The 27,949-nt window shown below is 41.2% G+C and overlaps 1 protein-coding gene across 1 annotated transcript in view; it reads left to right on the top strand.

Annotated features, from left to right (window-relative positions):
* LOC147683486 (guanylate cyclase soluble subunit beta-2-like) overlaps positions 1-27,949 on the top strand; it is a 350,021-nt gene that overhangs the window by 179,693 nt on the left and 142,379 nt on the right. The window contains exons 6-7 of the mRNA XM_086944858.1: positions 15,102-15,205; positions 26,125-26,341. Of these exons, the coding sequence (XP_086800984.1) occupies positions 15,102-15,205; positions 26,125-26,341 (321 nt within the window). The remainder of the gene's footprint in view (positions 1-15,101; positions 15,206-26,124; positions 26,342-27,949) is intronic.

Raw genomic sequence — 27,949 nt, 5'->3', positions numbered from 1 at the left:
TTTCTTCCATTTCACCACTAGGACCTTCCTCCGCCGAGGTGACTACATCCGAGCTAGGTACACTGCTCACCCCGGATTGAGATATCTGCTGTTTCTGGGTGGCACCGCTCATTTTTAATCTCCTCACATATATATATTACCTACTGGCGGTTGGCAGTAGGTAGTTATAGTTAGGATTTTTTTCAATGCAAAATCTCAAAATTCCATTGTGAATAACTTTGGCGCCGGTTGACTAATCTGCCTGAAAATTTCCTCAAATTTGCCTCGCGAAGCTACGGTCCTTCCTTGAAAGTTTAGGGGGGATTCGTCAAGCGGGGGCCGAGATAAAAGGGGGGTCCCAAAACGTGTTTTTCCCATGTTAATTTCCATAGGGCGGTCAACCTCACTTTTAGCCCGAACGGCTGAATGGATTTCCACTAAACTAGGCAAAATTGTAGGGACTGGTAGCCCAATGTGCCTTTGCTATGTCTCAAGAAATGTGCTCCAGTGGTTTTTGAGTAATTTAGGTTAAAAAATATATATATATCTATGGACGCGCCCCGGTACGCACACCGGGGCGCGCTCTGGGCGCGCCACGCGAGGTGCGCACGGAAAGCTGATTGGCTCTCAGGTGTCTGTAAACATTCGAAACAGTCAGGAGTGGCCACCATCTTGTGTCTCCGTAGGATCGAGACACAAGAGGTGGCAAAAACAAAGGGGGAAATGACCATAAGGGGGCAGAGTAGACCCCCCCTGACCCCCTAGGTTTGATGTGGGGGCTATAAAATTGCGCAGGGGGAGCGCCCGGTACGCGCACCGCGGAGCGTACCGGGGAGCGTTCCATGGGGAAAAAAGAATGATAGAGTTTTAAAAAAAATTTAGCCTTTTTTTATAATTTGGAGGTAGTTCTAAAAAGAACTGTTTTTTTCTTCTTTTTGTTGTTTTATATTTTTTTTATGTTTTTTGAACATTTTGTACTTTTTTTGGCTTTTATGAACTATTTTGTATTTTTTTGTTATTTTTATGGGGAGAAACAAAAAACAGGGAATTGAAAATGGCTCAACTGGAGTAAAAAAAAATAAGGAAAAAATTAGGGTTTTTTGAGGCAATTGTGGTTGTCACCAGCAAGGAGGATGAGCTTTAGGCTCTGCTCACCATAGGAGATGGTCTTACCACAAAAAATACCACAAAAAAAAACAAATTATTAGCACTTCTCATCCTGAATAAATAAAGATCCAACATACTTTCATCGATTAACTCGCTCCGTCATTTCCAAAACCAAAACATTTCCCCATGGTGCATAGTCCCACTTCGTCTTTCTCTCTTTCAGTTAAGGCATCGTACATTTAATCCTTCGTACTCAGGGTCTTTTGGTTTTGGAAATGACGGAGCGAGTTAATCGATGAAAGTATGTTGCATCTTTATTTATTCAGGATGAGAAGTGCTAATAATTTGTTTATTTTGTTATTTATTTGTAGTGACCTCCGAAGAAGGGCTCGAAGTGGCCCGAAATGCATTGGGTTTTTAACTTGAATAATAAAAGACTGCTTGTGATGGACTTTTTGCACTACTCGTATTCTTTCAAAGAGGCCTGGATTGGCACTGTCTGAATGCAAGAAAGCTGAAAATTGGCACCACATCCCGATTGTTGTACCTTTTGATAAATTGGATTGAAATAATATTTGGAAAACATGAGTTAAAATATGGTTGAAAGTTGGATAAGTAAAAAACAAAGGATAAAAGAAGTTGAATTAAATGTGCACGCTAAATAGCGGCACAAAGCTGTGCATTTGGTTTAGGGGCTATGAAGTCCCTCCTCCTTTACAAGTTTCTTAACTAGTGGCAGTAGGGCATGCCTAACAGCCAATCTGCACGCAACTGCGCCGAAGGAATGACGAAAATGAAGAATAAAACAACATGGTTTAAAACAGGTGTGCATCCCTCCATATCTGAAAATGTACGGAGCATGGTGTGGGCCATTTATTGCCAGCCAGTGACTTCTATAGCTCAGCACTCAAAGGTAAGCATAAACTTTGGTTTTAGAGGGTTAAGCTTCAAAACGTTTCATGACATCTACAGTCCAGTGATCAGCAAGCATTTAATTTAATGATCCTTTTGATATCCAATGGTGGGCGGCAATTTTAACAGGGAGTGGGGCGGATGGGACGTACACGCACATACACACTCACTCACACCCAGGCATTCAAACATGCATAGCCACACAACCATTCTGAGAAAATGGGTTGTTGGTTGACTGGGGTGTGAGTCTTGGCCAAGCAACAACACCAATACTTGTGAGGGTGAAGCACAAGCCACCTCTAAATTAACCTGTGCTCAACACTCTGGTAGCTTGGCACAGAGGAGACAGGCAATATGTAAACTATTTGTGCAACACTTCAAGCAGTAATAAAGTTGATCTTTCTTTAATAAATAAACACTACCAAAATGACAAAAATCCTTCCAGTAGAATGGGAGATACTAAATGTTAAAGATTTGATTGAAAATAGTGGAAAAAAGCACAAAGTGCCAACTGTGGATATCTGGTTGCACCAGACCGAGACAAAGTCACAAGTTTAGGCCAACCACGATGAAGGGCAGGCCCGCTTCAGGACTCAGTTAGGCGCATGGAACCTTAAATCTTGGTTTGCAGAGCACTGTGAGGATCCATGCCGAAGATGTGTTGTACAGCAGAAGCGATTCGTCAGACCAGGAGTCCAGCCAGACAGCGCTTGGAGCCACTCTGGGTTCTGGATTCAAGAGATGCAGGTCCAGTCCTTCTCACACAGGCAAGAGGGCAGCAGAGAACAAGTCAGCACAGCATGGTAGCAGTTTCTTCAGAGAAGCAGTCCAGCAGAGTGGTAGTCCTTTCAGCAGCACAGCAGTCCTTCTACCTGGCAGAGTATCTGCAGGTCCAGAAGTGTACTGAAGTGGTGGTGTCTTAGATCCAGTATAAATACCCAATTGTGCCTTTGAAGTGGAGAGAAGCTTCTTGAGGCATGCCTTTGAAATGGACAGGTACTGTGCCTTCCTGGCTCTGGCTCCAGACTTACTACAGGGGCTATGCAGCCCTGTGTGTGGAGACAGGACACAGCCTATTCAAGTGTAAGTGGGTCTGGGCTTAGTTCATGCCTCCCATCCAGCCAGTGATGGCCCATCCAGTCACACCTAAGCTCCCCATTGTGTGTGGCAGTCTAGGAGGAACACACAAATCCCATCTTCACCCACACCCAGTCATGTGTCCCAGAGAGAGGCTGCAAGCACCAAATGACTAAGGCAAGGAAATGGCAACTTTCTAGAAGTGTTTTTTTTCGAAATTGTAACTTAAAATCCAACTTTACTATAAGTTAGGATTTTAAATTCAAATTCCAGATTCACCAAACATGACGTGGTTACCTGTTCCCAATTGGAAATGATACTTATAAAATGTAATAAGGTAATTCCAATGTTGAAATTAAGGGTTTTCATAGCCAGGACATTGAATGAATTTATTAACTGATCGATTAATTAAAATCATTACAGTAAAAACAGACTCCATTAAAAGAATTGTATTTGTACTTGTCAAAATGCCATCCTCCTTTCCCTGGCACCCTCCCGTTCCAACCAAAACCTGGCTTTATAGTTGGCCATGTGCCCTTAAACACATACATACAGTCCCCAATGTTACTGAAAACTCATTCTGATTAAAAACACCTCATTAGAAATTTTAAAAGCACGGACTTGAGAGGACTGGTAAAAAAGGGAGCGCACCCCTCAGTGCATGATCTGGCATCCCAAGACCTGGCTCCAATTTCAGCCTTCATTTCCTAGCTGAATTCGGGATAAGGAGCGCTGAATTGTATGCTCTTGCTTGGGCTGAGTAAAAAAAGACATGAAAAACTTAAAAGTACATATCCAGATTTTAAAATACACTGCACCCTGCCCTTGGGGCTGTCGAGGGCCTACCTTAGGGGTGATGTATATGTATTAAAATGGAAGGTTTGGTCCTGGGAAGAGGTTTATTTTGCCTGGTAAAAACAGCAGTTTTGGAACTGCACACACAGGCTGCAATAGCAGGCCTGAGACATGTTCAAAGGCTAGTTAAGTGCGTGGCACAATCAGTGCTGGAGGCCCACTAGTAGCATTTCATTTACAGCCCCTGGGTACAGATAGTGGCACTTTACTAGGGACTTACAAGTAAATTGAATATGCCAATTGGTATAAGCTGATTCAATGTGTTTTAAGGAGAAAGCACGCTCTTTTTAACACTAGATATCTGTCCTAAGGCCAGCAAAAACAAAGTCAACAAAAACAGGAGGTGTAAAGGCAAGAAGTTAGGGGAAAACCATGCCAAGCATGCCATGTCTAACATTCATTCATTCACAACATTCACTCCCAAATATTTATACATACATGCACCAAACATGAATAAAATAAAAATCACACTTATCTGCACAGCGCTGCCTTTGTGGCCCCAGGAGGTTTGGGTCTACTGTCTTCTCTGATTGGCTTTTACCTTGTCACAGAGTGGGAACGTGTCAGGGAGAGTTGTTGGCCTCACTTTACTCTGTGACGAGGTGTCAGTGATTGCACCTGGCTCTGGGCACTTAAGAGCTTAAAACTGAAGCACCAAATTGATGCCAAATTGCTCCAATGAGTCCAAAGGGTGGCAGAGAGCAATAACAATAATAGCATTACTAATATTCCTTTTTTCACAGTACTAAACACAGTGTTTGTGCTGTTTCAATATGCTGTAAATAATAGATGCTACTATCACCCATTTTATCGTTCTTTATTTACCCATCCCGTAATGATGGAAACCTGAATATGACTGTCCAACTCCTTGCCTCAAGACCATTACATTTATCAGAGGTGAGTGCTATTCTCATTGATTGGGACGTATAGCTTGCCATAACCATATTGGTAAATTCATCTCTCAAGCTGAATTTCATCAAACCTCTGCTAACAAAAAGTGGCTGCTCCTGTCAAAAGCCTATTTTTGCATCAAGTAATACCTGTTCTGCGGTCCCTTCATAAAATCCAAAATCCACCTAGTCCAGGTGCATTAAATCTGTAAATTAACCAAAACAGATTGCCAGAACTGTGCAATAATTTTTCAAGATAATAAAAGAAAAAGCTCCTAGTCGCTAATTCAAAAATTACCACTCTTTCAGTCGAACTTTATGGTAGAAAACTTGAATGCTTTTATTGTTATTTTGATTTTTACGAATTTAGTTAGTTTTTTAGTTTTATTGAAAGATGTTTTCTTTTTTTATTTTCATCATCAAGCAACAAACGTTATTCAAAAACAGTTATTGAAAAATGGAGGAGTGAATTTTTAGGGACAAGGGAAGTAATTGTGGGAGTGATTTAGACAAACATTTAACACAAAAGTAGACACAAAACACGTGTACACAAGACAAGGATGTACATCAGACAATTACTGGGGGACGGTGATAGTTAGTGGTATGGTTTTATCAATTTATCCAAGAAAACTGCGTTGCTGTATTCAAATTAAGAAATGAACCCAAGTCCTATTTACAATCATAGGGATGGTGTAATACAATGAATGAGCTCAACACATCAAGCCAGTAACCAAGACCAAATAATTTTCAAATACTTTTCAAAATACTTTTCACTTCAGAATTTGTTTAAGCAGGGATTGGTCTACAGCCATAAGAATGGCACCACAACCAACTAACACCTTGGTCGACGCGTTTCGAATCCTTAGTGAATTCAAAGGATTCTCTTCAGGACCAAACACAATCAATCTGGAAAACACCATGAATGAAAACAATCTGTCAGTCAATTCAAAAAGAGGGACTCTCAACTTTCATTCAGCCACCACATACTCTCAGCAAGCTTACCTGTCAGAGAATTAGATGGGGCTAAGGTGTAATGAACTACAAAGGAATTTCAAAAGAGGACAGAATCAGGATTTGGTTGCTAAAAAATCGTCCTACATTAAATAGGAAATGGGGGTCTGGACTACTCACTAGCAAAATGGCGTTGTCGTGTCCAACTATAGGTGGAAGTTTCCTAATGTAAATCAGTTGGAGGGCCCAACAGGTTCCGGAGCCCAATCCGTTAGTTTGTTTGCCTCGAGATCAATTCTGGGGAAAGAGATAGCGAGGGCTGTTACAAAGCCGTAGTGGAGCCTCATCTCATTAACACGTGATGTCTTAAATGAAGTTAAAAGCGAGGTGTAACTATTAAACAGGGGGTAAAGACAACTACTCCGCAATTATCACCATTCAAAGATAGCGGCGGGCATCGAGCTAGTTTAAGTACAAAATGAGCTGAGCAAATTGTTAAAGGGACAGTTACCTGAGGTTATGCGTCCATCTCCTCCAGGCTAAATCGCCATCGTGTGTTTACGCGATGAAAAACCGTTCCGGGTCAGCCTAATTTAAATGGATAGCATTTCCGGGTCTGTTCATATGTTGATATGGGAGTTGTAGTTCCGCATGGTTTACGTCCGGCGGAATGAATTATGTAGCGCACATACGTTGCGAGCTGACTTCGTTTAGATCAATTGTGCTTACTTATTTCGTTTTCTTCCAAGCTGAGTCGCAATCATCATTCCCACGTGGCGAGCTAGCTTATTTATGCACAATAATGCTCCGTTTACATCCAGCCTAAATAAAAATCATCATGCCGTTATTCCGGGTCTTACTGCTTAGATCTGCAATATTTCCGCGTTTCTTTATGTCTATCTCATGGGGTTTGTAGTTTTATGTGGCTGGCCAGTGGCAAATTAGATTTGTGAGAAAAATGAAATTTATTGGATTTGTAGTTCCATATGGTTGGCATCCAGCAGGTTGAATTTGCGTGAATTTACAGAAAAACTACAATCAAGTTGTAAACGCAGGGGTTATGGAATTGTCAAACATGTTGGAGATTGTCAAATCATGTACTTGGCTACCGTCAAGTTTTAGCTCTGGACTTTAGGGATGTCGGGCAACATGAAGTTAATGTGGTGTATAAACCACAGTTGATGTTACATAAACTAGAAAGAATTTCAAAGGGGTGGATGGGATTATAAAAACTTGTTGGGTGTCCAAATCAACTGTTGGATTAGGTAGTAGCAAGCTTGTGGTTTCGCACATTTGCTCAGAAACATTATAGTGGAGTGTGGTGGAATTATTACAAGTTGTACAGTTCAGACATTTCATTCAGGCCTTGAATTGTAGTGTTAAATTTCAGGATCAGCATAGCCTCTCGTTGTCGTAACTTGGCCTCTACATCTCCGCCTCTTGGGTCTTTGTCTATTTTTGAGATTATTGTCCATTTGAAATCATGTTCACCATGCGATTTTTCGATCCAATGTTGAACCAATGGAGCCGTCAGGACTTTGTTCTTTATTCTGGACTTGTGTTGGGACATTCTTTGTCTGACTTCTTGAGTTGTTTTACCTATGTATAGTTTATTGCATGGACATAGTATACCGTAGACCACATTCTTTGTTTTACAGTTAGTAAACTGATCATGCTTCCACGATATTCCTGAATGTTGGAAAAGGTTTCCTTCAATAGTCAGAGGACAACAGAGGCATGTACCACATTTGTGGTGACCGGTTATTGGTGGAAGATTCAGGTAGTCCCGTAGTGTAGGAGCTTTTGGCTTAGGGATGGCTGCTCGGACGATGTGGTTTGCAATGCTTTTGTCTTTTTTACATGCAAAAAGGGGGACATCTGTCAATTGGGTGTCAAGGTCTTTAACTAGATGCCAGTTCTGATGGATCAGCTTTTTAAGGATGTTGGATGAAGGGCAATATGTAGAAACGCAAACAGTTCGTTGTTGGTGGTTTTTTTGTTTTTTCACCAGTAATTCTTCGCGTGGCGCCCGCCAAGCTCTCTTGATCGCTTGTTTAACAAAAGCCTTACTGTGCCTTTCGCCAGACCCTCCCAGCTCCTTAGCTTAAATCTGTAAATAGCGCATCCAACCTGTTCAACAGTATCTTCATATAGATTTTACCATTGATGTTGAGCAGGTTTGTTGGCTTGTATGATGGCCAACACAGTGCTTGATTCAGATATTAAAGTACGTCACTTTTCGGCCACCTTATCAAGTAGAACAGAGCTGTCAATGTGGTCAATAACACCTTTACAAAGGCCTTTTCAAAATTTTCAGGGAAACTGGCATGGTCTGGCACCTTGCCCATCTTCAGGTTCCATATGAAGGCCCAAACTTCATCCAGACTGATTGGGTGGATAAAGCCCTCTGGAAGATAGAAGCTTTGGGATAGTCAGTTTGTACTGAAATAGAGTAAAAGAGAGAGCACTGCCACACATCTAATGGACTTGCCTGCAGGTACAAGAGAGAGCTTTGTTTATTTAATCTGGTAACCTGGGCCCTTGCGCTTTCCTATGACTCTCGCCCACATAATAGTTTTTAGAATGTTTTTTACCTTTAGTCATTAAATTGGATCTGAACTGGAAAGTGGGGGGTTCTAAATCTATGTGTGTAGTCCTATTGTATAAACACCCCTGAGGTGTTCCCAAGGTCCGACCCTTTTAAATGGTCCTCCCCATCTCCATTCAGGTCTGTTCCTTAGTTGAATGTGTCCTGAATGGTGTGTGGGAGCCCTGATGGGTAAGATGGGGGTTTCAGTCTCAGCAGGTAAGATGGAAGGCTGATTTCCAAGCTCTCCTGAATATACCACCTGCCTGCTTGCGCGTGTCAGTGAATATGGCAATGCCAACAGAGACAGGAGAAGTCCGGTGCCTCTGGGCCTAAACGTTAGTGGTGCATATTTTCACAACTTTCCTCTCTTCTATGGACTGGGAATGTGATGAAGGGGTCAGCACTGCCATCATGTCTTTTTCGGCTTTAACCCAGATTGAGGCGTGATTGCAGTCTTTGAAAGATGCCAAGTCTTGCAGCAATGTGGGAACAGCGCAGCAAGAAGGAATACCGTATTCACCAAAAGGAGATTCTGGTTCCAACACATGGGCATTATTTTGGGACACTGTCGAGTGACAGTCCCAATCATAACTCTCATATAATTCAGTATACAAAATTAGGAAATTGCAAATTACAAATCACATATTGTGACCAGTGCCTCAGCAGGCACTGAAGACATCACCCATCCAGGAAGTGCAAGAGAATTGGAAGTAGGAAGAGCTGTAGGCCAGTGGAGAGGAGGAACGATCCGATTGACAGCACAGTAGCACAATATCAAGTGAACAGCTACAAGTAAGTAAGAATGCAGGAGAACAATAAATTGTTCGATAAAGCTCTATCTTCCTGATTCGCAAACAGCAAAACACACAAGATGATGGGCGGAATGTTGCACATTGGCAAAACATTCACCCCCAGTCACAGATCTGGGTTTAATCCATCGTTATATTGCTCACCACGCCACCCCAGTTCAGACATGGTCATATGCAAATCAGTTTTGACCCTGTGCCTCATGGAAACTGTCCAGCCCGAAATGCCAAGCCATGTCTTCCCTGGACCGGAATCAAGCATCCTAGGACCGGTTTCTGGCTATCAGCCGTCATCAGCCAGGATAGCTTGACTCCAGTGATGTAGTGAGCAAGGGACCCACGTCTTAGATTCTCAAACAGCCGTGGGGGAGGCTCGGCAGTCATGGGACAGTCTCCGCATTCGGGGTGGAATCTCCCCAATGAAAATTCTCATTGAGGAGATTCCCCCGAGTGCTGAGACTCCCTCACGGCTGTGGGCCTCCGCCACGAGTGTGGAGGCTGTTAGTGAATCAGGCCCTATAACTTTACCAGAATTCAATCAAACTAAACATAGGATTGAATCTAAAGGAAAATAAATATTGTAAGTGTGACCACAATCGATTCAGAAAAAGGCAGTGTTACGTACAGAAAATTTGACTTCTGTTGCCTATAACTCTGCTGGTGTGTTTGTAAATTGCAAAAAACACAGTTGATGGACAGAATGTAGAACAATGTCATACATTCAACCCAGTACAAGGATCTGGGCCTAAATCCATCGTTTTTTTGCACTCCTCACCACCCTGGGTTAGACACTGGCTATATGCAAATCAGCTCTGACCCTGTGCCTCATGGGAACAGTCCAGTCCGAACTACCAAGCCATGTCTTTCCCAGACCGGAATCAAGCATCCAAGGACCGGTTTCTGGCTATCAGCCTTCTTCAGCCTGGATAGCTTGACTCCAGTGGTGTGGAGAGCCTGGGACTCACGTCTGAGTATACCCAGCACACTCGGGGTGAAAATTGCAAAAAACACAGTTGATGGACAGAATGTAAAACAATGTCATACATTCAACCCAGTACAAGGATCTGGGCCTAAATCCATCGTTTTTTTGCACTCCACACCACCCTGGGTTAGACACTGGCTATATGCAAATCAGCTCTGACCCTGTGCCTCATGGGAACAGTCCAGTCCGAACTACCAAGCCATGTCTTTCCCAGACCGGAATCAAGCATCAAAGGACCGGTTTCTGGCTATCAGCCTTCTTCAGCCTGGATAGCTTGACTCCAGTGGTGTGGAGAGCCTGGGACTCACGTCTGAGTATACCCAGCACACTCGGGGTGAAAATTGCAAAAAACACAGTTGATGGACAGAATGTAGAACAATGTCATACATTCATGTGTGCTTGTAAAGGCGGCATGATCTGATTCTGTCTAAAGGTGCATCTATAAACTTTTTGATCTTTGTAATGAAGGTTCAGGTAGGCATCGAACCACAACTATGTGCACACAAGACCTGCACTTGTGTTGGAATTGTGTGAATTTGTTGTTTCTGTGTGCATAGGATTGGTTGAAACTCATAAATTATATCTAATATGACTTTCCTGCTGAGCATGCACATCTGATCAACTTCCTCCTCACATTCGCTATAATTACTCTTTCTCTTAAAATGTTCTCCTTTCTCCTCTTTTTCCTCTGTTAGTTCAAAAAGCTCACATCCACTGTAACATAGCAAAATGGGGTTGCCTGTGAGAATGTAGGTCTTACATTTTGGGTACTCTGTTAAAATCCTGCGCTTGGTAACCCCTTCTTCCACTTCAACCCTAACTTTGCGATGATTCGCAATTTGCAGATGCTTTCTACGTACATTTTTATTTTGCTATTTGGGAATCACTATGCGTGTTGCAATTTAAATTTGTACTTTGTGATTTCAACATTTTTTGTACCTTGTTGAACAGCCTTTTCCCTGTGTTTAATACATTGAAGTGTGCATTTTTGGATTCACAAATCAATATGCTACTAGTTTTCAAATGATATATGTTTTATACTTCTGGCCCTATGGCTCTTTCTGTTTTTACCATTGCGGTCTGGTATGTGTTACATAGTTAGAGCAGTATTTGTTTAAAATATTCTATGGGATTTCCTTTTCACAAACTTAAGGGAATCCAAAAATTCTTAGGTCATTCTCCAGAGTATAGTTTTAATTTTCCATTATCTCAAGATGGCCATTTGAAGTAGGTGCCGCAGTAGGTTTTCCCAGGTCTACGCCAACTTTTCATCCAATGTGTCTTTCTCTTAAATGAAGCAATAGCTTGTTTGATGATAACTACATCTTAAATCATTTGGAGCAATTATTTCCAAGAAATAGCCCTCTCTTTATAGGTCTACCTAGAGAGGGATATGGCAGTTTTGCTGTCCTTGTATAATCAATTCTATTCATATATAAAAGATACATACATACATATATACATAAATACATACATACAAAGAGAGGTTTTGGTCAATACTCATCCTCCACTGTCTGTTGTAATTGTCATGATCATTTTGCGTCTGCCAACCACAGCATACAGCATGGAACAATGAGACAGTCCACTTCAACCTTTAGCTCTCTTGCTCTATGAAGGCAAAACAGCTATTTTGCTTGATCACATGTACACATCCACGTACATGGACACACCCACTTACAAAGAAATGCATTTCAATGCTAGGGCCAATAGTTCAATACTTTATTTTTACAATGCTTTTTATTTCCAGTCTTTCTCTATTTTTTCGTCATTCTTAAGTGTATGAACTATGTCACCAGGTTACTATAGTTCAAAGCCAATAGCATGGTTTCTTTACACATGTAAAACACATTTTCCTTTGATGTGATTTCAATCTTCAGCTTGCCCTTCTTACATCTTCAAACTTCATTTTGTTTCCTGCTTTCCGTGGTTTTAGTTACCCCTTCTTGTGATACACCTTGCAGAACGAGATTCTGGAGAACCACACAGACGGGCCAATTTGGCCACTAATGGAGCAGTTCATGTGGCTCTCTCTCTCTATCTCATTTTACTAGGAAGAACCACACAAAAGGAAGAGTTCACAGTTCATGAGCAGGGTGGCCAGTGGCCATTAGCCTTTTTTCCTTTTGTGGTAGGGATAAATGATTTTCATGGGATTTCATTTCAGTTCGCTTCCCCCCACTGTGGAAAATTTGCATCTGATCCTAAAACCTGTTTTCCAAAATATTTTAAAACTTTTGGCTTTCACAAACATCTCAGACACCTCCGCTCATCTGGATTACTACTTGCACACATCCCATGCATACAGAGATCCAGATCCGGAGGTCAAACCTTCTCTCACATCTCTCCTATAGAGTGCAACACCTGCTACTACACATAAGACCCTCCTTCTCACTTCTTAAATTCCACAAGAAGCTATTGACCTGGCTGATGACCTGGCTTTTCAAGAAGTCCAACTAGCCCCTAAGTCCAGCTAGGCTCACACCTGCTCTGCACCAGAATTCCCTTTCAGGTGATAGTGGTCTACACAAATCTGCATAACATAGCATAACATTCGACCGGCCACTCTAAATAGGGCAGCCGGTTGGATGGCTTACCTCCAATGGCCCCATTTCCCTCTGGACTTTGGAAAAATGTTTACACTGATGGAGTAAATTTTACTCCATTGGTGTATAACCTGGTAGTTGGCGCACATCTAAATTAGGCAGGCAGGCTGAGCGATTGGTAGAGAGGGTACTTTGTCACAACTCTTGGGAAAGCTCTGAATCCCCCACTTTGTTCCGATATTAAATCTGCAAGTATGCTCCTTGCAGCTAATAGAAATTGCAGCATGGTATGTACCTGCAATCTGAAACTTTGCAGTAAGCCATATTTTTAAGGTAGTGTAAAGCTTTGCTTTAAGTGTGACAATTGTAAACTCACAATTCAAGCTGAGCTGTGGATGACTCCTTTGTGCTGCACACATATAGTCAACTGTGCCACAGTACAACTGCCAACCTTCAGATTTAGTATCAAATAATGTAGCAGGGCATTAAACTGCACTTTCCACACTAAGGCACTTTTTACAAGTGGCATGGTTAATTGCTGTCTGTGCGGTAACTCCTATTACTGCACATTTTGAGGCATAAGCCTGCTGAAATGTATTGGGTGGGAAAATAGTAGTTAAATATCAGGACATGCGGCTTTTGCTGCCTTAAGAACCAAAATCTGCATGTTACTCTCTATCATTGTGAACAAGCTTTTATTTGGGAGTTATTGATCGGACCAGGTACATTTGTACCCAGTGGAGTCAGATTTTATATGGGCTGTAAACTTTGATTACATCCTTTGTGGTAATTGTGTTTCAGATATAAACTCCTAAATCCATGTGTCAATTGCAATCTGCACACTTTGCAACACTCACAGGAGTCCCCATGTCTGCTCCCTGGAATGGGTGTGTGCATTTCAGGGTCTGCAGATTTGAATTGTGTACTATTCGACAACAAGATTCTGGCCATATTTTACCTGCCAAAAATGTGTGGACAAATGGCGCGGGTCAGTAACAATTTGCATACGATCAAATAGTACCTGTGCAAATAGCACATGGGCAAATGTCACCTGACCTGGAAGTTTGCACCTTAAATACAATTAGAAGTGAGGTAACTTGCTGGGTTTATTCATTTTGCATCTTATTTGCCTAAATCCCGTACAGTGCAAAAGATTAATTGTGACTTGAAAAACGCACTCATGCCATCATTACTTCCCCAATTAGAAGAAGCAAGAGACACAGTACCTGAGACATATCCAGATTTGACAATGTTCATTATCCCTTATTGTGTTCCTCGTACAGACCTGAATTTACTAATATTTCATGCAATGCAGCGCAGCAAATGATGTTGCTGCACTGTTTTGCATAAAAGGGAGAGAGCAGAACTGTGCCATATTTTCAAAGAAATGGCCCAGTTCTGCTCTCTTCGGGTGCTGGCTCATTTTGGGCAGCCTAGTGCTAGCAGAGGCACCCTTGTGTCATAGTGCAAGGGTATCTACGTTGTGGTCAGGATCGTTTTTGTGCAGGAAGGGATACCTCCTTCACAAAAAACTATCCTTTAAGTAGGGGTGGGCGGAATATGCGTAGTCACGCTACGCAAAGCTCAGCGAAATGATAAAAAATCTCCGTGAGCACGCAAAAGTTCAGCGAAAATGCGGAATTGCTTTTTCCGTCTGTTCGAGATGCTTTTTTCCTGTTTGCGAAACGCTGTTTGCATGCTCGGGGAGAAATATCTTGTGAACACTCATTTTGATAGCGCGAACAAGCAAATAATTCCACAAAGACGCTAATCGCGGAATTTTTGACAATTACACGTTCTCTGTGGAATGCGAAATTACCCAAATTACGCAAGCGGAACAGAATTTACTGCCAAGGCTTACCTTTAAGGCCATTTCCTCTTGTGTATGTGTTCTGCAGAATGCCCCACACGTGCAAAGACGAAATAACGAGGAGAAATAAAGATATTTTCCCGCTACACCAGCTTCAGGGAGATGTAGGGTTTTGGTGCAAACCCACATCTTCAAGTCTTTGTCAATGTGGGTATGCATCAAAATCCATAGGTGGATGCACGGTAGCAGCCATCACCAGCCATGGAATGCCTCAGTGACGCAAAGATAATCAAGGCAGCACAATGCTCTGCCCTGTGTTACTTTTTCTTACAAAGCCATGCAAATCGACATTTGCAGGGCTCTGTAAATACTAGAAAGGATTTTATGTTGGGGTTCCTTGAAAAAGTGATGCAATCCTAGTGCAAAATCTTTGCAAACCTGGACCACAGCCATTATTGGAAAGTTTTTTATATTGTTTTTAAAATATGATTTGATATAAATGAAATGAAATGTAAATGATAAACCTCAAATTGGGAGATGATGAGCACGATCTCTGTATTATGATTCCGTGTAACAATCAGAGCTTTGTCTTATTGTAGGCAAGATTTTGAGAGGCTTTGTACCCTCATATCCAGAGAACCTTTGGGTGGACGTCAAAACATTTTGCAATGGACTTCCTTTTCACATTGTATTCGACGAAGAGGTAAGAAATCAAAACAGTGAACTTTTATGACTATAGTAAAATATTGTAAAGTGACAAAATGCATGCCTTTATTGAAAGATTTTTCTAAATGAAACCCTTTACTTTTTGTGATTCACTCCGATTGTTTGGTCGAAAATAAAACTTTCAAACATCTGACTAAGGGCTTGCATTGAATGTCAGAAATTCTCTCCTAACAGGTATTGCCTTCTTTTCAGGAGCGGCCTGTACAGGTAAGAGCGATGGAGCAGTGGGGCACAGTGGGAGGGAGTCAACAGACGACGATGAGGGAAAATGAAATTAACAAAAAAAAGAAAACCATTTACATTGCGCTCGCCACATCGCTAAGTCAGCGCTGCGGTGAGCGCAAAGTAAGTGGTTTTCTTTAATTTAATTTTTCCTTGTCATCTTCTGTCAACTCCGTCCCCACCCCACCGCTCCACAGCACTTACCTTCACGGGCGGCTCATGCTTATTTTGAGTATTTTAGGGGAATCCCAAAAAATTCTAAGGTCTTCTGGATATCTACAACAGTAAAATTCTATGCATACTCATGTATAAAGTGTATGCATGTGGAATTTTAACCAGTGGAAAAATGCAAATGCATGCATTTTCCAGTGCTTAATTTGAGCCTGCGTTTTCCAGTTCTCTGCACCAGCACTTAACTGTCAACACTAGCACTTGTGAGAGTCTGCCACACGGTGGCACTGTCTGGCTAATTTGTAGATGACCGTAACAACAACAGTTCATTATTATTTCAGTACACATTAGAAATTACTATTATCTGCCATCCAAGCTCATCTTATAGCTTTGGGGGCCTGAAATAGTCTGAACTTTCACACTTGTAGGAGTGTGATGGTTAGAAGTTGTGCTGTTACTATCATTGGCGGCATAGCGGGGCAATGTGTGGTAAAATCAGCACGAATATGCTTTTGCATTGTTCATTTTTTTGTTTTCTTCTACATGGGGAAAATATTATACTCTTGGTGAATGCCTACCCCAGCACCGGTTTTAGATATGGTGAGGGGGGATCCACCCTCAGTCCCATTTTATAAACACCCTTAATGAGGCGTTTGGTGGGAGCAAATGTGCATGTGTGTCCAGGAAGGGAGGACACTACCCAAAAGTGGTGTATATATACCTACAAACATATGAGTTGCTGTGTCTTTGCTTACACTTACAAAATGTCCCGCACAGGAACCCTCAAAATGCCCCCTATTCTTCATTTAGAGATGCAGAACATTCACAACTCTTGCAGATGTTCGGTGCGTATTACAGCACATTTTAAAAATAAAACGCCACTAAGTTTGATTCCGTCAATCAAAATTGCTATTTGACACTTGCAAAACTTTGAATCAGGCCTATGGGGAATAGTTTCAGTAACCATTTAAGGATTTCTTTCAATTGGTTTTTTTCTTATTTCTTGTGTTCAACTGAAAGTGGTCCAAAATTTGAGGCATTTTTGAGACTAACACATTTCCGCAATTCTTTTTATTTTTGGGTATGTTTTGAACAGTGCGCTTAACATGTCATTTCTTTTGCTAAGCGTATCGTGTAGAAGGTTTTTTTTTCATTGTTGCATGGTTATGCACATATCAAGTAGTAAACACTTTTAGTAGTGAGTTTCACAAAAAAGTGAATAGTCAGGAAATCCTTACATTCGCATTGAACTTTTGATAGGTCTTCGTTTTCGTATTGCCTTATAGCCCGCCGTATAGGGCTATACCGGCTATTAAAGGCCCTCTCCAGCTTTAAAGGCCCCGAGCCGAAGGCGAGGGCCTTTAACAAGGGAGAGGGACTTTAATAGCGGTATAGCCCATCTACGAAGGTCTATAAGGCTATTAGAACATTCTGACACTAGAGGACAAAATGTTCTAACAAAAAAAACAAAGCCTTTGGAAGCGTGAGGGGATTGGAATCCCCTCAGGCTCCCTGAAGCCTTTGTTCACAGCCAGAGCTGTGAACAAAGAAACATTGGAATGTTGGAGCTCCAGGCTTGTACCAGCCATTATAAGCCCAGAGGACTCCAATGTTTTCAATGGAGCTCCCAACATTCCAATGTTCTAATATGTATTATTTCATCAAAAGCTAGCTGGTAATATTTCAAGATGATGAATTTAGGGAACATACCCATATGTCTTAGCCTACCATCTCTTCTTTAGTTAAACTTTCCTTAACATTTCAGCACTGATGACATACTTATGTTGTACAATCCTTCCAACTGATGTCTAAGTATCTTAGACTGTGAAGGTCAGTTAGTTTTTATTTGACGCTTCCAGGTCATGCTGAAAAGATTTTTATCGCCTGATGTTGCTAAATAAAAACATGTTCCTTCTCAACTGAGAATCCAAGCTGATGAGATAAATCAAGGACAAATATGTATAACAGGTGGGCCAACAGTGCAGCAAAAAAAAATAAGGGATCTAATACGTTGTGATGTGTTTGGCCTATTCACTCACCGTCTCGTATAAGACTAAACAGCAAGTGATCTTCTGAAATACCACCAAACTACCCAAAAAGAGGACGGCTTCTCAGCAGATGTTCCAGAGACAGTCTCTAGAACCCCCATTGATATATGATCCTTCAGAGTTTCAGAAGGGGTAATTCAGCCTATGTTTGCTATCGCGGTAGAGCCTCTTGCCAGGTAATTGGGTGGTGCCTAGATCAATGTTTACCCATTGTCACACCATTGTCCAGTAGACTATCTTTTAGATACTTTAGGAATGACCACCTTGGGGAAGATGTCATTAGCAGCCCACTTCAGTGCACAACACCTTTGGGATCCGGGAGCAGGAGACAGGTGGATACCTTCATGTGGCACAACTCTGTAAAGCTTAGTCCGCACTACCTCTGATCTTTGATGACTCCTTGACCATCCATTGCCAAGTTCTCCTTTACCTATGGGCTGCTGGAGCCTCAGCATATGCATCTCAGTGGTGGATGGTCCATAACCCAGGATGCCACTTCACCGAACCGTCAAACTGCAGGTCTCCCTCCAGGAACCAGTTATCCAGAGGGTGATGGTGAAATCTGGGCACTGAGGCAAAATCCCACGGGCTCCAATAGACACTGCAGGTGCTCTATTAACAGTTACCTCTACCTCCAGGGGAAAGGTCTCCCACCTCTGGTCAGCCTTGATCTATAATAACTCACTAGGGGCCAAATGTAGGTAAATCCGATTTACCGACTTTTAAATACCGAGTCATACCGATTCGGTATTTAAAAGTCGGTAAATTGGAAGGAGGCAGATGTAGGTAAAAAATTACCGAATCTGTCAGAGTCGGTATTTACAGATTCTGTAAATACCGATTCTGTATTTCCCATTGATTCCTATGGGCCTTGAAGCCCATAGGAATCAATGTGAAATACAGATTTGGTATTTACAGAATCGGTAAATACCGAATCCTGCAAGGGTGCAGGGGGTGTCACTTTGACACCCTCTAGCACCCCAATTCTGGACTTGTGTGCAATGTGGCACACAGACATGCCTTTAGGGCATGTCTGTGTGTCACAGTGCACAGGTGTGCATGCACAGATGTGCATGCACACCTGAATTCGGTATTTTACCACCCAATAGGATTGGGTGGTAAAATACCGATTTTTAAGGGCCTGTGGCACTCTTAGGAGTGCCACCTACATATGGTTTTTCCGAATCGGTAAATATACCGATTCGGTATTTTACCGATTCTGTAAATTTACCGATTCGGTAACTTTACAGAATCGGTAAAATATAGGCCCCCTACATCTGGAAACCCAAATACCGGTCGGTAACGGCCGAATTCGGCCGTTACAGACCTGTATTAGGGCTCCTACATCTGGCCCTAAGTATTCTGAAGTGATTTGCTCCTTAGGCACACTAAGGGCAGGGAGCAGACTGCCTTGGGAGTCCAGTGCAAACTAATGTCCCAGGCAGCTTCTGGTGTAGTGAAGGACTGGGTTTTTTAGAACCCAGCGGTGCCAGGGCACAACACCTGAAACCTTCGTGGGTAACCTGCTCCGGCGTACGAATCACAGAGACACGGGACACTTCCTTCGGCGTCAAAGATTCAAGGTTTATTTACTGCAGGGAACACAGAAGTCACGACAAGTAACACACGTGCAACTTGGGGAGACTGCTTCAAATTGGTTCTGTGGATCGCTCCTTTTATACACAATTTCCCCATAGAGTTACATTGAACACAAAATTTATGACCCGGTTCCCACAATCATCCCCCAGAGGGGTCGTTTTGGTCACTTTGAAACACGCAAGGTCCGGAACATAAGTGCGGAAACATTTGGCGGTTCCCAACTGTAAAAACCCATCTTCCCAACATTAGTGCATTCCAATCGGTAATAAACAGATCGAAATAGGAACAAGAACAGGTGTAGAGGAAGACGGAGACAGTGGGGAAATCGGAAAGGGTGTAGAAAGGGGAGGTTTCGGGAAACACGAGATACAGGCATCAAAGGGACGTGCCTAATGAGATGCACGGCTGAGACAATAAGTCCGTGCGGCAAGATGAGCCTCGAGCGGCGCCATCTGCTTTACAGTAGCATCCCCCTCATCATAAAGACACTTACAAAAGACATGTGTCTTCCGCAAATATCTTGGGAGTCCCAGGGTCGCGAAGCGGACAACGTCCGTTCGCTGGCTACTTGAGGGCAAGAGACAAAATGGATGCCGTATCTAAGATGGAACCCGTGGGTACAGATAGAAATACCCACGTAACAGACGAACGGTTTAGGTTAGCACAACGAAACTGCGTACACCCACTAAACTCGTCATTTGCGGTTCATAGATACCAGACTCGACCATATTCGTGCGAGTCGAAAGCACCACTTACAATTGTCACGGAACCTCAGTAGGGCACCAGATTAACACACCTCACACTGTAATCAAGGTGCGATTTACATCTTATGTTTATTGTCACTAGCTATTTGGCCCAGGAGTTCAGTATCCCCTGGCATGCTGCCCAGAAAATTATAAAGACAAAACCCCAAATCCACCTGCAGTAACAACAAAAGCCTCAACCTATGCACCAACATGAGGAGGAGGGATTTTATTGACACAATTTGTAGCTCTGAAACTTGCTTTAGTCCTGAAGGAAGTTTAATTTGGTTGGAGTTGAATCTCCTGTGCACGACCTTGTCCCCACAAAAACCAGCATTCAGCTGTGCATTTTGGGATTTGGCAGGTTGAAATAGGACTCCAGTGGGAACACTTCTCAACTGTGCCCCCATCTATCTCGGTTGTGCCACATCTCCAAACAAGTTTCATAATAAATTATCCAACCTCACAAGCCAGCACTTCCATTCGTGCTGTTGTGACATTGACAAAATGTCAGTGTTAATAGCTCCTTTCTGACTTGACAGGTGAGTCTCACAGCATATAAAATCAGTCCAAACATCCAAATTAAAACATAAATATCAGTAACTTGCTCAGAGGCTAATTGCTAAGAGATGCAAAGGCCATATGGATGGCAGATTAACAATGTTTTTTACAACTTTAGGAAAGGCCTCTGTGCATCAACAAAGTCTCGTTGGTTCTAACGTAGGGTTCAGTCAGTCAGAGTCTTGTGCACTCAAAATACCAGCTAAATCTAACACTGATACATTTCTAGAGATAGTCATAATTTTCTTTTTATTTAGTATTATATGTTTCTCATTATCCAAGATCCATTTGCAATGCATTATCCAATATTATATGAAAAATATTATATTAAATATAATATTATATGACTTACCTATAATATAATATAAATTAAATGTTAATTTAAATATAATATAATATGAATTAAATATACTATCAATTAATTAAATATTAATATATTAATATATAATAATATATAAAAATACTATCCAATGTATAAAGGGCTGCAGTACCGTTATTTTGCAAGGGTAGTATTTCTGCTAATCTTTTCAAATGTCCCCTTTTTTCTATGCTGCATTAGTAGGCCTCTGACAGCTGAAAAAAGTGGTCAGGTTTGCCTTGCAGAGGTGGTGCAAACAAAGTTCTGGTCTGTAACCCAACTACTGAAAAGTTTTGACCCTAGTGTGTATTGTACATTCCAAATTGCCTTCTTTAGTAATACCTCATCTAGTACCTTTATGTTATTACATGAGTTCTGGATGAGCTCTAGTTACTTATATACTTTAGTTTAGTATTCACATATGTTATTGTTCTCAACTGGTCATTTGTACTCAACCAAGGACGTCGCTGCATGGGTCTCGCGTTTCTTAGTTTTATTTAATGGCATAGTCATGCTTTACTATTCCAATATGTATTAACATCAATACTCCTTTGAAATTGAATGGCAATTCTCAGACAGAAAATATTTACGTCAATTTAGCTTTTTATACTGGCTGCTCGTTGTGTTTTTTTCTGGTTTCCCTAGTGCCTTGGTATAAATCGACTGCTTAGATCAATTGAATGCTTCTCACATAGTAACTTATTTTTTCAGTGATTTACTTTGCATAAGTTGATAGAAATTTGATTCTGTTTGACCCTTTACCCTATAGTCATCAGTCTCAACCTAACTGTAGCCCTTGTAAGTACGCTTAGCCAAACAAAAAATGAATTGATTTCTGCTTGTAGTTGCTCATGTCAGTGTAAATTTGGTTACATTCTCATTTCACTGCATAAACTAGAGAGTCATACTTTTCACTTTTACAGTCAAAGTAGGTTTCACCTGGTTGAGCCAATTGCTGTCTAGAATTTCCTCAAGGCTAATTTTGTAACTTTATTACAACCCATGCCATTGTTAATTCCTTAACTTGGACCAGAGACAAATCACAAATGCTGGCTCTTGTTTTGCACAAATTAATCTAGGAACACAATAAGCAAGCCTATCAAACATCATCAATGAGGCAGAAATTTGAAGCAGAACTATTTTCAAGACAATCAAGCACTGCATCAACTCCCTGCCATACTCACCTATTCCTTACTCCACAGAAAAGTGCAATGCCATCAACCACAACTTCAGTGAAAAGATACAAGGGATTCAATGGCACATTGACAACACCAAGCCTGCTTCTTCTCTTTCCTCTACCCCTTCCTGTAGAATCCCGAAAGGTCCGCATTCAAAGCCCTACTCAATCTTCTGACATTCTCAACTTCTTCAAAACCTCTTCATATGAATATGATCTCCTACCCTTGCCATTCATTAAAGGTCCCTCTAGGGACCATCTGCTACCCCTGCTTACCATTGTTATTGCCTATCTCACTCAAGGCATCTTACCAGATGCTCAGAAGACAGGCCCTATCCACCCACTCTTTAGGAAGCCAACACTTGACCATGTTGACCTACTCAACTAGCATCCCATCACTTACCTACCATTCATTGGCAAGATCATTGAAAAAGCAGTCTATGCTCCCACCCAAGGTCACATCAATGCTAACCATCTCCTGCAAATGCTACTAGTCTACCTTTAGATCATCCTTCAGCATCAAGAACACTACATCTTCAGCCTTTACATGGAACCACATGATGGTCTATTCACAGATAACACCATCACGCTAAAGAAATATGCTGTGAATACACAACTGTCCTTGAAACTATCCTCTTCTACAGACATCCTTGTCTCAAACACTGATTTCAGAGCATCCAGATCAGACTGTCCAGCGCCTACCTAAGCTCAACCCATCCAAGGACAGAAATCCTGCTATTTGCCAATTACAACAAACAAAATGTAGTACAAACATGGCTAAATGACATGAAACTTTACTGCTTCGAACCCAACTTTCACTAAAAGTCAAGTCACTTGGATTCACCCTGGACACCAACCTTATCCTCAAAGATTACCTTGCCAATAAAACAAAGACAGGCTGGTACCAGTTCTCTCTTCTAAAAAAGGTAAAACTGTTTCTCCCAGAAAGCCCTCGTGTGAATTGTAGTAATGGCCTACTGCAAGGCCTTCCAGGTGCCACACTGACTGTCTTTATGGGCATTCTACATGCCGCAGCACTTCTTTTCCAGGCCCTGAAGAAATATAATCACATTACTCCCATTCTAATCAAACTCATTGTCTCCCTTTGACGTCCTTCACCATCTTGAAAATCCGTTGTGTCGTTTACAAACTTCACCATCTCTAGTTGTTCATAGCACACCGACCAGGATGCCATCAGACTGCAGATTAAAAAGTGTAAAAGAAGAAAAAAACACTAGGCACAGGCCTTTTCCGTCTATGCACCTAGGATCCGGAAAACATTCCCTTATTCATCAGAACCACCCCAGAGCTGCTCCAATATAGGAAACAGTTGAAAGACTCACCTCTTTAAAAAACAGTTCATCACAAAATAGTAACCAACCACAAGGCACTTACCTCTCTCCTATCACATGTTTACTTTATGCTTGTTTTTGGCCCTGTATAGGACTCTGCTGTCTTTTGGCTAGATTTATGCTATAGAGATACTATATACATGCATACATTCAAATGGTAGCAGAAAAAATATTAAATTGATGCAAGCAAACCTCATTAGGGGAATTCTAAATTAACGATATGGAAATAATAATGACATAGGCTTTATAATTTTTAGATTAATATAGTTTGTATAATGCAGACTTACCAGTGAGTAGGCAAAGAGCTTTACGTAGAACAGAATACAATTTGTTACATGCAGGGTAGAGGAGCAATGGTGGTCGTTTACAAAAGGAGGGAAGAACAACTTGCCTTCGGGTTGCAGGAGATTCAATTTGTTTGAGCCAAGCACATTGATTTTCCAACGAGCAGTAAAGTGCCAAGTGTCTTATACGACATCGTTATAATTGGATCACTTGAATTTACTCCTGCCTACATTGGGAAAGCATATTTTGCCAGTTAGGTAATTTTTTTGTCAAATGCCCAAACCATGAAATATGGCTGTTGGTTAAAAACTACACTTCTTTTTAGTCCATATGCAATCAGGCTATCTGCAATTAGCCCATATGAAATTGACACATATGTAAATAGCTCAAGAGTTCCTACCACATGTCCAATTGACATTTATTCGCCATGATTAAATGCAGGGCACCATGCCTGTTTTGATCGCAAACACCTACAGCAAATCACATGGCAAAGAGTATGCAATTCTGGTTTGAAGACCCAGGACTCGGTTGCACTTTGCAGGTAAATGCTCATTCTGACATGCCAAGTTCCGCACCTGATACTTACCACATCCAGCTGTAGAGATAATCGGCGGGAGCACAATTTGCACTTGTGCTTGCCTGTTATTTTTAATTGGACCTTTATGGGCTAAAACTAGGTAAATCAAACATTTGTAATTCATTTCAGATGCATCTGGTAGTGTATTTCATAGGCAGCTTTGGGTGGCATTGTTTGCCCAATGTAATAAAATAAAATCATGAATATAAATACTTATATATAGGAGCTTTGGGTAGTCTTCTCCATCCATTAGTCCACCCAACTGTCATCCATATTTCACTTCCTACACCCAACATCATACAGCATTGGTCAATAGGTCTGCCCTCTTCAACCATTGTCTCTCTTGCACTGAGGGAGATGGCATTGTACCAGATCATATGTGCACATCTGCCTGAAAAGAAGTGTACTTCAGTGACAGGGATGGTGGGCCAAAACTTAAATTTGTTTTTTATTTTTATTCTTTATCCTTTTTATGTTTTGGAGCCACCCATGTGTTTTTAAACTACAGTTCCTGTTTTTTTTTTAAAAACAAAGTTTTGATTTTATTTTTGCAAGCAATACGGTCTATTATGACATTATTTTGCACATCAAGAGGCGTCCATTGTTACACGGTTTTTTCTTCAATAATATACTCGTTATTTTAAAAAGTTTTGTTATAATTGCCATAATCATCCAATATTTGCATGCGCATTTTGTTACATTATTATCGATGTTGTGACTTTATAAATTCTTGATGTCTCCACTATAAAGAAGTCTAACCTAAAAAACAGTAACATACCCCAACTCCCTAATATCTCACCCACCACCCTCCTGGCTGTCATCTACGGCTTCTGGTTACAGTAATTGAAAGCAAACGCAAGGAGATGATGGACGGAGTCCTGACATTTTTCAGACACTCACCCCCAGTCACAGATCTGAGTTGAATTCATCATTGTTCTGTAGCTCACTTTGCCACCTCAGTTCAGATCCAGCCATATGCAAATCAGTCTTGAAGCTCGCCATTGTACCTCTGCCTGACCCCTCCTATGTCATGAGTGAGCATGGAGCACTCCCGTCAGTGGGTAATAATGGCCCCGAAGTGCAGGGGGGGCGGGGGTTCGAGCTCCAGGGGACCCCCTCATCACAGTACCCTGATGTGACAGCTCCTGAGTCTGGAGGCTAGCGGGGGCTCCATGTAGTTTTCAGGGGGCCCCCTCAAGTTTCGTTACGCTAGTGACTCCAGCGCCAGCTCGCAACCTTCCCTGGCACCCTTCATTAACTCTCACCACTGCTCCCCCGATCCTTTTGAGCACCATCTTTGAGCATTAATCCGCATAGAATTGAGAATTCAATGTGTAATTTGACCATGAAAAATTCAGTCTGCACCCTTATTCTGCACTCCATGGGGATTAAGGCGATAACAGCTGGAAACATTATTTTAGCCACATTATATACCAACAACTAATTCGCTCACCTGCTCCTGTTAGCGGCTATCTTCCGTCCTCTCAAGGTCAGAAAACTAAGCATCATTCCCTTAAATAACAGATTAAATCTAACCAAAGAATATATAGTCCCTAAAGCGTTCTCTTCCTCATTAAAATATTAGGCTGCTTCTGTTCATGAAGAATTCATAATCTGGTTGTATAACATAATATACTTTGGAAATTAATTCATTTTTTCCGTATGCAATAAGTACAAAACAATATATATTCACTTTACCCCTGTCCCAAAGTCTTGCCTATAAGGAATTAAATGTGTGATAGAGTTTGTTGCCTTCATCACTGACAGAGAGCCAGTGTAATCCTCTCCTCTTCTCTCTCGAAGCTCAGGGTGAAGCAAGCCGGAGTGAGCATCCAGAGGATTGTTCCTGGCGTCCAGACCATGGGCATCCATCTGGACCAGTATTTTGACATCGTCCATCCAGAAGTAACATTCACCATATCTAGCGTGCGCAAGTTCATTAACAGCCAGTTTGTTTTCCGCACCAAGAGGGAAATGATGCCAGAGTCTTGGAAAAATCAACCTATGTTAGAGCTAAGAGGTGGGTGTGTTCTGAGATATATTGGAAGCTGTGATATCCATATGAAAAGAATGAGGGCTGTTATTTCTGATTACTGCCCAAAATTAGGTTTTATATAATGAAACTTTTTTTTGTAAACATGTGGTGACTAACAAATATATATGGAATAAAGTACCCCTGCTGTACATTATCGGGATATTGAAAGTCACTGAGGCGATCTGTGACTAAATTGTGTAATGATGCTGAGGACTGAGTTCCTTCATAAAGTTATGGAACACCGAGAGACTTGCAAGATCCTTATAATGTATGTACACAGGAACTTTATTCCTTTCAATACCTGGCCATAGCCTACAAACCACTTAAATCTTTTGTGTGTTGCTTTTTCCTATGAAAGAGATGTTCACAACTATGAAGAATACAAGTCGAATCTGTAGCGCAAAGCGAAATACACCAAAAAACAGTTATTTGCTGCAAAATGATATTAAAATCAGTTAATCCAACTAGGATAAAAAAAATGTACCTCAGAAAGAGTCGAAACATGCAGAGATATTCTATGTCATTACCTGAAGCGTGCTAAAATAATCATCTCCATTCCGTATATCACTGTTCATCTAGAAAATTAGAACAGAAGATGGAAATGCAGCTTTGATTTTTAATCCTGTTTTCCCTTAAGCTGCTGGCAGCAGGCGTTAGGGCCTCACAAGTCAACAGTAGTAAGATATTATAGTTGAGGAGTTATGCCATTTATTTATCACAGACCACTAAGGATGTCATAATTGGCCTGTAATAAAGAAATTAGAGGTGGGTTTTCATATGGATATACAGGCACCCTTGAATTTTACTGATTTTACAGCCATTATTATGCTTGACAAAATAAATAACTAAGCATGACAACTGAATTAATGTTGAGACCAAAAACTATAAAGCCAAAAATGTAATTGCTTCGTGACACACTAATCATAAATATCAATTCAATTCAAAAAAGTCTTTATTCGATTTTCATCATAAAAGACATACTAGCATACAATTAACCCCTTCGATGCTGATGACGAGCTCAGCTCGTCATCACCCACGGGGGTCGTGTGCTGATGACGAGCTCAGCTCGTCATGGTGCCACTAAAATGGCATTTTCCAGCACACAGCGGGAAAACGCCTAGCATCCAAGTGGTTAATACAATTTCATTAATAAAAACATCCCAGTTATATTACCACCATAAAAACCATTCAATAAAATCCGATGCTAGTAATGTACAAATTAATAAAATTCATAGATATATAAACATAGATAAAAAAGTATTAAATCCAGAAAAGAGTTTACAATATATGTTGATAAAAATAATGACACAATGGTGCTAGAGAGAAATACTATTCTCTACCCGGGGCCCAAGAGAACATTCTCGGCCAATCCTACACCGGATAATCCATGCCCAGCTAATGTATTTGGCTACCCCAGTCATTACTACATTGGAAGTGTCAGTTTTCAAGATTCTACTGGCTGTTAGAGCAGATCTTGTGCCCATAAATATCTCTCTGTTTCAAATTTTACAGATTTGTATACATAAATAAAGATCGAAAACCGTTTCTTTCCATGACATTATTTATCTTTAAATACAGAAAAAATACTGTTAA

The sequence above is a fragment of the Lissotriton vulgaris genome, chromosome 11 (genome assembly GCF_964263255.1).
Source record: "Lissotriton vulgaris chromosome 11, aLisVul1.2, whole genome shotgun sequence".
NCBI lineage: Eukaryota > Metazoa > Chordata > Amphibia > Caudata > Salamandridae > Lissotriton > Lissotriton vulgaris.
The sequence above is the reverse complement of the archived record's forward strand: the minus strand, read 5'-3'. Positions and strand labels throughout refer to the sequence as shown.